This window comes from Panicum virgatum, chromosome 1N (assembly GCF_016808335.1).
Source record: "Panicum virgatum strain AP13 chromosome 1N, P.virgatum_v5, whole genome shotgun sequence".
Classification (NCBI taxonomy): domain Eukaryota; kingdom Viridiplantae; phylum Streptophyta; class Magnoliopsida; order Poales; family Poaceae; genus Panicum; species Panicum virgatum.
Window position 1 is genome coordinate 53,930,518 of NC_053145.1, and position 12,240 is coordinate 53,942,757.

Here is a 12,240-nt window from a genome sequence, read left to right on the forward strand (position 1 = left end):
ACTGCCTACAGAGTTGTCACTTCTGGGACTGAATACCTGTATGGCCGCTGCATTCCTGACTGTCCACTTCGGCAGATGGAAAACAAAGCGCAAAGAACCTCTTGCTGTTCAAGTGATTCTGTCAAGGCCTGTAAATGTTATCCCGGTGATGGGCGTGCTTGAACCGCCAAAGATCTACCGGTGTTGGAGTTGGACGGTGGATCAGCGGCGGATCCGTCCATCTCATGGCAGCCAGCAGAATTTGCAGGTTTGGGTAGTCCCCATCAGCGAGTCACCCTACCCAACCCCAGGCAAGACCACGGAATGGAATCCTTGTCTTCACAAGGCTACAAGAGAATGTCTCGGGGCTCTGCCTGTGGGCTGTGGCTCACGCAACACGAAGGATCAGCAGACTGGCCATCAGAGTATGAGGCGCTACGGGACGAGAAGGACGGCGGCGGCGAACACGAGGCGCGCGACGGCAAACTCTGCGCGGCCGTGATGCCGCCCGCGGAAACACCATGATCGGGGTACAGGCGCCATGGCCGCAGGCCGCCGCTTCGCACGACGCGGTCGCGGCGCCGCCGTTCGGATCCGGGGCGACGACACCCGGCCGGCGGCGAGGAGCCGGGGGCTGGGGGCCATGCCGAAAATACGGTGTAAATGTGAGGGACCGAAAATGAGACTAGAGGGCAGGTGAATGGGAGTCGATTAAAATTTTCGCCGAAGAAAAGTACAGTCTATTTTCTAATTGCGCACCCAACCCCTAGAGTTATAGGTGAAGTGTGGAATAGCTATGGAAGAGCTAAACCAACACAAATAGACCCTAGGAACGAGCGAGAGAAAACACGAAAGCGAATGAGAAAATCTGCAAACCTCACAGCCAGGGACCGGTCAGACTGGTGCAGCACCCCGGTCAGACCGGTGGTCAACACAGGTCAGACCGGTTGCTCCCAGAGAGCCCGTGAACAAGGATTCAAATGTTGAATCTTGAGCAAACGAAGTCCAAATCCAACGAAACTTGGAGGATACCTTCACAACTGTTCCGTGAACCTATCCCCAAGAGATCTCTCCCAAAAGATTAAAGAAACTTGAGAATTCGAGGGAAGATCAAAGTGGATTGGGGTTTACTCAAGAACGTGAAAAAACTCCAATTCGTGAGAACTCGCGATTCCAGGGGGTTTGGCACTAGGCAAGATTGATTAGAATCGTCACAACTAGTTCAGCAAAACACGAATCCAAGGGCTTGTCTCCTTCAAACACAAAACACACCAAAAGAGGAGAATTTGAGCCAAAAACGCAAGGGAAGAAGGGGAGGACGAAAACTCAGCACACAAGGGTGAATCTTAAACCGATTTCATTCATGAATCTCAGAGGAATTCATCTATACAAGGCTAGAGCCTACCACCCTATCATCCACCCTCTTGATTAGAGAGATTAGCTATAACCTAATCCTCCTTTGCGTTGGAGACCTTGGCACTAACCTGAAGCAGAAGGAAGGGGAAGGAGAAAACAGAAAAAGACTCAAGAGACTCAACTCCCACGGGCAGGTGAGAGGGGACTTAAATACCCCAGCCGCGCCCAGACCGGTCAGACCGGTCCTAGGGACCGGTCGGAGCTGCAGAACCTTGTACACGATCTCATCTGACGGCTGAGGTTCTTTCTTTGAAACGAAGTCTTCTCCGCGATGCCGCCACGTCGATGAAGATCCGGTCCGCGGTTTTGGAGGGTCCGCGAAACCCGGGTAGGTGGCCGGTTTTGAGAAAACCGTCAAAACTCCACGCGCGGGAAGATTCCTGCCTCCACGCCGTGGCCCTAGACGTCGTTCCCACCTCGGCCTTCTGAAGGCCCTAGACGCCGCCCGACGCCCGTCACCTCCTCGCCCGCAGCGAGGCCCTAGACGCCGTCGACGCCCGTTCCTCCGCCAGTCCCGAGGCCGACGCCCGTGCCTCCACGACTTGGCGTCTTCAACCGCCGTCCGCCAGCTTGGTTTTGTGGCGCAAACCAAGAAACCCGCCATCTGTCGCTGCTTGCGCCCTCGATCCAGGAGTGGATGCCACAGTTGCCGCACGGCCTGAGCTCCTCCACGGCAATTCTCTGTCGACACTCGACGCACGTGTACCTGCAATCAAAGACCAAGCACACGATCACACCGCACGATTGACAATTCATTCATCACAGCCAGGAGTGAGTACTGCTCATTCCTCAAAATGTCTTCGTCTACGGGGAATCCTTGAAGCTTGTGGCTGTGGCTTTAATAATAATTAAACGGAAGTGAAATCGCGTGAGGTCACGCGTGCATTTTACTACCGAGCATCCCGTCCGTATCGGGGAAGAGCTGGACGCCTGGACCTGCTCGCGTACGTGTAACACGCCGGGGAATCGCAGCCACTGGTCTCCGGGCCCCTCATGAAGAAGACGCACCGGCAACTAACTCGCACTCACAAAAAGGCACGGCTTCCACTTCCTGTCATGTGACGAAGTTCATACACGTCCTCGCCATCTTGCTTTACAACGATAGAATCTCCGTTCCATGGATCATACTGATTTACGTTTCACGTGACACTAGGTCTCGTAAAGGGTTTAGAAATCTAGATTATAAATTTTGAAATATCCGTCCGAGTTTCTTTTTTTCCTTAATGCTCATGAGGCGTTGATCGATCTAGTCTGAATCAGGTTGGGATGCACATGCTCTTCTCTGCTAGGTCAGTCATTGGTCGCGTTCTGCAGACTTCATGTTCCGTTTTTCGTCGGAATGGAAATAGGGCGATCCTCGTCTCAAAAAAATGTACTCCCTCCTAGTGGCGGAGGGCTGTGGAGGCGAAACTGGGCCATGCCCCCCCTTGGCCTAGGAAAAACAATGAGTAGCTGATAGACACAACAACACCACGACGTGTCATTCATAGTGTTGAGGTGGTCCAACAAGTGTTCCAATCCAATTAGTAGTACCCACCTCACTGCTATCATGTTACTACAATCACTGTAGCACTGGCCCCCCTTGGTTCAATGCTAGCTCCGCCACTGCTCCCTCCGTTCCAAATTATAAGTCATTTCAAGAATCTTAGAGAGTCAAATTTTTTCAAGTTTCGCCAAATTTATACAATAAGATAATAACATTTACGATACCAATTAAGTATCATTAGATTCTTTGTTAGTTATATTTTCATAGTATATCTATTTGATGTTATAAATTTTTGTGTTTATCTCTATAATTTTGATCAAACATTGAGATGGTTTGACTCTCCAAGATTTTTAGAATGACTTATAATTTGGAACGGAGGGAGTATAGAATTTGAGTAAATTTTACTCCTCAAATTTAACAATACTTAAATAGGGTTTTGAGATAGATTTTGCTGGTAAATTCTCTAACTAATACACATCAATCGACTTTATTATAGGATTGAGGATTTTAAAAAGTTTTCTTTCTGTAAATAAGATACTGTTCAACAGGTTTTGAAAGTTGTTTTTTGAATGACTATTTTGGATCCGGATCGAGGTGTTAATATAGAGACATTTTAGCATGTGTGCGCTCTGGAGTTCTGACGCTCCCATCACCGAATCCCTGTGTCTCCATGCATTGGCTCCAAGCAGAAGCGCCCCGGTTCATGAACTTGCAGCTCCATGCGCGACACGGGCTACGTATCCGTGTGACCTGCATGACGGACATGTAGCAGCTGCTGCCACGCACAGATGTCATCGTGACAAGCTCGCTATTAACTTCCCCCAACGACCGCCAGCAATGAAAGGGCAAAAACACATGGACACTGAAATCACACTCCATTTAAAATTCTGCCTCAGTCCGAGAACCTGGCATCAGTAGTTCATTCGCTCACTAGTTCTATACGTACCCGGTCTGGAAACGTACGTAGACATGTCCCGTTTTACTGCTGTTTCCGCATGCTTTGCACGTAATACAAAGTACCGCGCAGTGGTTTTCAGAGGCTATCATTGCGAAACGCTCTGTGATTTGACAGCGCGATTGGCAGGACGTGGCGGCAAAAGGGCCGGGGAGGGGGGGCACACACAGCACAACACTGACACGAAAAAAAATAAATGACTGTTTTGTGGGACTACTGCATGGCTTACGTTGAGGTTAGCCGGGCATTACGGTAAGCGCGTGGAAACAAAACACCGAGCTCAGGCCCAAAAACATGCCGCGGTGTCCCATGGTCAATCGGCATGCTCCCTTCCGGCACACTATTCCCTTGCCCCGCAGGCCGCAGCGGCATCGTTTTCCTCTTTCCACGTCGCCACGAGGACGTCCCCCAGCGCCTCATCTCCTCATCATAAAACCCCCCTCGCTCCCGCACCCTCAGCTCCCACCGCACCACTCGCCTCCTTCGTCCGCGCCCAGTCACACTCCTCCTGGTAGGCGGCAGCAGCAGCTCCCTGCTGCCAACCAACTCCACCAACACACACGCCCACCACCACAGCAGCGGGAAGAGAGCAGAGGAGCGATGGCCATGGAGGACTCGTCCTCGGGCTCCGAGCTCACCACCTCGTCCTCCGCGGAGGCGCCGGCGTCGCCGACCGCGACCACGGCGTCATCGTCCTCCGACTCCTCCTCCCCCGGCAAGGGCAAGAAGCGCCGGCGCACCAAGGACGGGCACCACCCGACGTACCGCGGCGTGCGCATGCGGGCCTGGGGCAAGTGGGTGTCGGAGATCCGGGAGCCGCGCAAGAAGTCGCGCATCTGGCTGGGCACCTTCGCCACCGCCGAGATGGCGGCGCGCGCCCACGACGTGGCCGCGCTCGCCATCAAGGGCCGCGCCGCGCACCTCAACTTCCCGGAGCTCGCGACCGAGCTCCCGCGCCCGGCCACCGCCGCGCCCAAGGACGTCCAGGCCGCCGCGGCGCTCGCCGCGGCCGCCGACTTCCCGGCGCCCGCCGCCAATGCCGCCGGCGCCGGCAAGGCCGACGACCCCGACGACGGCGGCGGCCCGGACGCCAGCGCCGCCTCCACCTCGCCGCCGCCGCAGCAGCAGCAGCAGCAGCAGGACACGAACAGCAACCCCGACGACGCGCTGTTCGACCTCCCCGACCTCCTCTTCGACCTCAGCAGGCACGGGCCCTCGTCGTGCCACCAGCTCTCGTGCGCCGCGTCGTGGGACGACGACACGTGCTTCCCCGGCGCCGCGTTCCGCCTCGAGGAGCCGCCGCCGCTGCTGTGGGAGTACTAGAGCCGAGCAGCCGCTTCAACCTGCAGGAGCTCCGTGTATGTAATCGCCGCGGTGGACCAGAAAGAAACCGTTCCTTGGTGTAATTGTAAACCCTCCCATCCCAGCGCTGGACCAGAAAATGAATGGCCTAATTTGGAGGCATTCCTCCTCGCGTCTACTCCCCCAAATTTAGAAAGCAAACCATGGCCTTGTAAAAAAAACATGTCACTCCACCCCCCGAGTACGCCCGCTCCCTTCACTCTCCTCCAACCTGTCGCCTGTCTTTGCTTGGATTGTGGGGCAAGAATATGTGCACAGCACGACTAACCTCTTTTCATTCCCTTGAGGGATTAGTTTTAAAAAAAAATTCTTCAACAGTAGCAAGCACTAGCGCCAATTAAAGGTGAATAGTTAGTTGATCTATCTAGCCCGATTCGGACTAATGCCACATGAAACGCTTTAGCCAAAGGTGCACCTTTTTTTATATTACAGCCGGATTCGGCAGCCGGCCGGTCGATCATCCCCAACCCAAGCCTCCAACTCGTCGCCGCCGGCACGAAACGGGAAAGCGCGCGCGCGCACCGATCGGTCGCGAAGAAATTCACCCGAACCCCCCACCCCCGGCAGGACGAACCCTTGCCTTTTCACGCAACAACGACGGCCGCATGCAGCCTCTAACTGCGCGCCAAAAGCCGCGGGACGGCGACCGGAGGCGCGCGGGCGCGAGAGCGACGGCGGCGGTGCGGAAAGCGGCGTGCGTGAGCGTGCGTGCGGACGGCCCCGGCCTGGAAACGGCGAGGGAGGAGGGGACGATCGAAGCGGTCCTGATCCCCCGGCCGTGCCAGCGCAGGTCGCCGTCGTCGCCCTCGTCGTGTCGTCCCCATCGGCCTTGCGCGCGCCCGCGTGCCGGAGAGCTCGCGTTCGCTTGGCAGTATGCGCCGCGCGCACCTACGTGCGCGCGCGCGGCGGTGGCGCCTTGGACGCTTCGTCGGAGCCGGGAGGGGTGACGCCGACGGGGCCGGTACCGGGGGCCGGGGGCGAGGCCGGACCGCGGAGTGGTTGCGCCCGTTCTCTTCCCAAAAAAATTTCTACAGTATCCGTCACATTAAATTTTCGGACACATACATAAAACATTAAATATAATTGAAAAAATAACTAATTACACAGTCTAACTAATTAGCACGAGATGAAATTTTTAAGTCTAATTAATTTTTGATTGTATATTATTTGTCAAGTAACAACGAAATGTACTACAGTAATTTTTCGCCTACTTTTTTGAACTAAACGGGACAAATATGGCACGGTTTCCTGGCCGACCGGGGCGACGGGCGTCGCCGATCGTACCGCGAGGATAAGGCGAGATCCCGAGGGCGTGCCTCACCGCCGTCCATCCGCCCGTCCTCTTCCCATCGTCGCCGCCGCCGCTGCCGCTTTATCCACCTCGAGCGACGGAGTTAGCCGCTGGACGGTGCAGGCGCTGACCATACTGCTCCCTGCTGCTTGGACCTTGGTGGAGGACAGGCCGTTCATGCTGGCACGCACGGCAAGTTGCCGCGCGGTCGTGGCGATGGCGTGGCTATACAAGCGCCGCGGGAGGCCGGGCTGGTGGAGGTTTACAAATCCGACCGGTCTAGTCAAACCGCCGCCCTCCGGTAGTAGTTTACCGGACCAGTTTGATCGAAAACCGATAGAAATCGGTTAAATTCAAAATTGCATGTGAAATCAGTTCCGACCAGTATACCGGCCGGTTTGACCGGTTTACCGGTCGGTATGACCGGTTTGGAAATTTTTATTTTTTAAAATTTGAATTTGAATTTTAAATTAGAGCCGGTTTGATACCGGCCCAAACCGTAACCGGGCCGGACCGGTTTGACGGTTCCCACCGGTTTCGTTAACCCTGTGCTGGTGGGTTAACGGGCGGTGGCGTGAGGGCTGTACGGCGCAGGCGCTTGGTGTGCTACTACTGCTGGCGAGCCGCCGTGGTTTTGCCGTGCACGAGACCTTTGACATGGCGCGTACTTGTGGGGAAGGCCCAACATTTTTGCTGCTCAGGTCATCTCATAAACAAGAGCTGGTCATCGATCGTATGAAACAAGTATTGTTAAGCTCGGCACCGTCCGTGTTCGCGGGATACGGGATCCTTGTTTTACGGGCTAGCTCCACCTCTGCTCTGTGCGTGCATTTCCTGCAAGAATTGGGGGTGCTAAGCCGGTCGTGCGTCTCCATCGGGGGCACATGCGACAGGGAACGAATCGGAGACCACAGACCAGTTCAGTTCGTGTGATGGGTGCCAGGAGCGGCGCTAGAAATGGACGATCGAGGATCGGGCCCGGCAGGCACACCTCATGCATCGGTTCCCTTGATGTAAACAATGTCGTAGCTAAGGAGTGCGTCGATGACTGCAGTAACTCGTCCATCGCTTAACTACTTCAAGTACCACTGCCAGGTGAGTGCATGTTTTGGCATCTTCTTTGTGTTGTTAGCCAGTATGTACCGGCTAATAATGCCGAAAATATGTGTTTGCACATGGCCATGTTTCAAATAGTACTACCAGTACTATGGTTAGGGTATCGTCGGTACTGGCACCGGTATCATAAAATTTGGGTACGAATCATGTGCTTCTTAAAACCTCTCCTTCGTCTGTTTTAAATTCCTTGTACGTGGGCTATTAAGAATTTAACAATAAGATATTGCTAATCAAGTAGGTTCGGACAGGCATGCTACAACACCGTTTTAGTATTATTGTAGGGAACCTATATGTAATGCCATTATTTTTTATCTAGGCTCATGCCTTCAGGAATAAAGGGATCGGAGGTAGACAGCAGCATCTTTGGAGCACCGATTGTTTATCAAGAAAAACCGAGAACAAATCTTTTCTTGTCCATATCGTGGCTTGTTCTTGTCCCTTGTCAAAAAGATCTACTACTACTAGAACCAACTCAGCAAGATTTTTTTTATTAGAAATCAAATTAACTGTGCCCCCGGAAATGACGGAGCAAGCGGATAGGCGATTCCGAGGCGACGGCGGCGCTGGCGTCGAGATCTAGTTCTCTCGTGAGAAATCTACTGCCGGCGGCGACGTCGGGCAGAACGCGGAGGGGCCCCTCGCGCGATCACCGTCGCAGATTCGCCCGTTTGGGACTCTGTGCGTACGGCCGAATCAACTTGCGGGCCTTGGGTCTCCGCTTGACCATATATTTCCACCTGGACGTGGAGATCCAATCTCGACTCCGGAAAGTGTTAGGACTCAGTGTTAGGACTCTACGTTGATGGCGGTGGTAAGTAGCCAACGCGGGTGCCAGGAAGTCTAGGGTTTTTCCTCGCGATCGCCCACGCAAGCTCCGGTTCGCGATCTCAGATCTACTGTTCTCACGTTCGTGGTGGGGGTGATAAGGGATTTCCGGTGAGGAAATTGCCCACCTGAAGCCTACGTTGTGTGAACTGATCTAGGGTTTTGCCTCCGGGTGCAATGGCGGGCCTCGCTGGGGAAGGTAACCTGGAAGCAGGGGAACTCAAACCTCTCCCGGCGCAAGCAGATGGAGCTGCAAGTCTGGGAGGAGATAGCAAGGGTAAGGTAGTTCTAGTGCAGGAACATGCGTCCAAGGATCGCCAGATGGTCCTGGTTGGAGAGGCAAAGGATCAGGATGCTGCAGAGGAGGACGAGTACGTTTTCGAGGAGGATGCAGAAGCAAAGCATATGCCCAAGAGATGGTTGGCGATCGCTATGTTTTATTCTGGTAAACCCTATTCCACTTGGGGTATGTTCAATGAATTGAGTACTATTTGGGGGAAGCAGGAGCAAATACCAGTGAGGGAACTTGGAAACAACAGGTTTTTGGTGGAATTCGACTCAGAGAAACTCTGGAGTAGAGTGGTGGGGGGTGGCCCGTGGAAGCACAAATGGGATGCTATTATTTTTGTGCCTTATGATGGAGTGTGCAGATTTTCAGATGTTGTTATAAATTCCATTGCTCTCTGGGTGCGCATCTACGATATCCCGGAGACAATGATAACAGATGGCTTTGCTAGGGCATTGGGGTCCAAGCTTGGCAAGGTGCTGGAGGTAGGGCAAGCCATTCAGAACTACAAGCGAGTCAAGGTTGATTTTCCCTTGGAGAAATCAATTCAGCATACAGTGGAACAGAGGGTCCGAGGACATGGTTTGATGGTTTTTTTGCTGTGAAGTACGAGAACATACCAGATTTTTGCTTCGGTTGTGGAAGAATTGGGCATGACAAAGAGGAATGCCCAGATGAGGAAGATGGAGTGGATGTGAATCGTTTTGGGAAGGCGCTCCGCTGTTCACCACAGAAGAAGAACGTAGGGAGGAAGATGACGATCCCCGCTGATACATCTCATGTGAAACGGGGTCTGAATTTTAGTGGTGATCAACAGCGTCGGGTCCTGTCGGCGACTGGGTCGTCTGCTGGACAGCAGCACGGACGCGACCGCATGTTTGGTACCCGGAGAGACAAGGGTGCAGAGGACAACATGAACCATTTGGTGATAGACAAGCTAAAAGGAGTGCCACTTGAGCACTCTGAGAATCTAGATGCAGGGGTCGAGAAGATGGCTGTGGAGTCTCAGCTACCTGATCTGAACGTGTATCCACCCACGGCGGCAAAAGATAAGGTGTCTGGATTAGATTCGTATGTGGAGTCGAGCGGGACATCAAAAAATTCTCCGTCTGCTATAGGTGCTGGAGTTCGTATAAGCATGCATCAGAGATTCTCGGTGACCAAAGGAGGAAAATCAAGCTCTGGTGGAGAGAAGAAATTCGAGCTTGGCGTGGGAAGCTCTAACAGAGACAGAGAAACAGAAGAAGGCCAAGTCCGTGGTGCATGCCAACATCTTGGAGTCGATCAAGGAACTCGGGAAGAATGGGCTGAGTTCTAAAACAGTGGCGCATGATGTGAAATCGGAGGAGCAGCATGTGATAGATGGCGAGTCCCCTGCGAAACGCAGCCAACGCTCACCTACACCCGCAACACCCCTGACGGGAGCTCACGATGAGCCCCGTCAGGAGCAATGAATGCGTTGGCATGGAACTGCCGGGGGTGGGGAACCCCCGGACAGTTCGTGACCTCGCTGCCCTAGTGCAATCATATAACCCCAAACTGGTGTTCCTTTCAGAAACTAGACAGAGCGAGGAACATATGCAGAGCCTAAGGTGGCACCTAGGACTGAAAGCCTACCTCGTCAGGAGCTGTGTGGGCCGTAGCGGTGGTATAGCTCTTTTCTGGGATGAGTCCCTAGCTGTGAACCTGATCACAATCTCTAATAAGGTGATCGATGTTTCTGTCCAAGAGGACTCGGTGTCACCACCCTGGAGAATATCATTCTTCTATGGGGAGCCAAGAGTTGAGGACAGATATTTAACATGGGAGTTTATGAAGAGAATCAAATCCCGGTCTGATAAACCATGGATTATGGTGGGTGATTTTAATGAAACCATGTGGCAATTTGAGCACTTCTCTAGCACGAAAAGGGGAGAAAGACAGATGGAGGCGTTCAGAGAGGCACTTGAGTTCTGTGGGATGCACGACCTGGGTTTTGTTGGATTGCCGTGGACATTTGACAATAAACAATTCGGTCGTCGAAACGTGCGGGTGCGTCTGGACAGAGCCGTGGCCGATGATAATTGGTCCAACCTGTTCGGTCAAGCATCCGTGGAACACCTTGTATCACCGTGCTCCGATCACTGCCTGATTTTGCTGAGGCTTGCGCCAGCTGATGCGCAAAGAGTGAAACCGAAGATTTTGCGATATGAGATTATGTGGGAGAGGGAGCAATCCCTCGAAGATGTCATTATGGAGGCATGGGATAGCGGGCCAGCAAAAACTTTTTTGGCTTCCTTTGCTTCAGCACTCAAGGGAGTCATGCAGTCACTTCACAGTTGGAGCCGGGAGAATTTCGGGTCTGTTCGTCGAAAGTTGGAAGAACTCAGGACCCGACTTGCTGAACTGAATGGCAAGATGGACGATGATAGCAGAGCTGAGGCGAGAAGAATGGCCGCGGTGATGGATGAAATGCTATATAGGGAGGAAATGATGTGGCTCCAACGGTCCCGTATTTCATGACTGCGGGAGGGAGATAGAAACACTAAGTTCTTCCACCAAAAAGCTATCTGGCGGTCGAGGAAAAATAGAATCAAAAGATTGAAAGCTGATAACGGGCAGTGGTGCAACGATCCTTCTGTGATGGCTTCCATGGCTAAGGAATTCTTCCAGTCACTCTATTCACGAGATGATGGAGTGGATTCAGACAGCCTCACCTCTATCATTGAGGAGCGGGTTTCTGAGGACATGAACACACAGCTGTGCAAGGAGTTTACTGATGAGGAGATTGGCGATGCATTCTTCCAAATTGGGCCCCTAAAGGCGCCGGGTCCAGATGGATTCCCAGCAAGATTTCTTCAGCGCAATTGGTTACTGATGAAAAATGACGTAATCCAAGCGATTAAAGCTTTCTTTGCCGATGGAGTTATGCCCCAAGAGGTAAATGAAATGGCTATTGTTCTGATTCCCAAGGTTACACATCCTGAGCAGCTTAGTGAGTTCAGACCAATCAGCTTGTGCAATGTCATTTATAAAGTTGTCTCAAAATGCTTGGTAAACCGGTTACGACCTATTTTACAGGATATTATTTCCCCTAATCAGAGTGCTTTTATTCCTGGCCGGCTCATTACTGACAATGCACTGATTGCTTTTGAATGCCTCCATGCTATTCAGAGTTCTGCCTCAGCCAGAACAAATTTTTGTGCGTACAAGCTTGACCTCTCGAAGGCGTATGACGAGTTGAATGGAGTTTTTTTGGAAAAAGCGATGTTGAAGCTGGGTTTTGCAAGTTCCTGGGTACGGTGGATCATGGCTTGTGTTACTTCTGTACGCTACACAGTTCGCTTCAATGGGGTTCCATTAGAACCTTTCTTGCCGACACGTGGTCTACGCCAGGGAGATCCACTTTCCCCGTACTTATTTTTGCTCGTCGCTGATGCTCTTTCTCTGATCTTGCAGAATGAGATTGCGGCAGGTGGTCTGAAGGAGTTAAAGATCAGCCAGAATGCACCGAGGGAATCGCACCTCCTATTTGCTGATGATGC

The 12,240-nt window shown here is 52.7% G+C and overlaps 2 protein-coding genes across 2 annotated transcripts; both read left to right on the forward strand.

Moving 5' to 3' along the window:
- Positions 1 to 4,276: 4,276 nt before the first annotated feature.
- LOC120656691 (ethylene-responsive transcription factor ERF039-like) lies at positions 4,277 to 5,352 on the forward strand. The gene has a single exon (XM_039934876.1). The coding sequence runs from the start codon at positions 4,437 to 4,439 to the stop codon at positions 5,157 to 5,159; it is 723 nt and encodes a 240-aa protein (XP_039790810.1). The 5' UTR covers positions 4,277 to 4,436; the 3' UTR covers positions 5,160 to 5,352.
- Positions 5,353 to 10,147: 4,795 nt separating this feature from the next.
- Positions 10,148 to 11,218, forward strand: LOC120653676. The gene has a single exon (XM_039931366.1). It carries the CDS (start codon positions 10,148 to 10,150, stop codon positions 11,216 to 11,218), a length of 1,071 nt encoding a protein of 356 aa, XP_039787300.1.
- Positions 11,219 to 12,240: the final 1,022 nt, after the last annotated feature.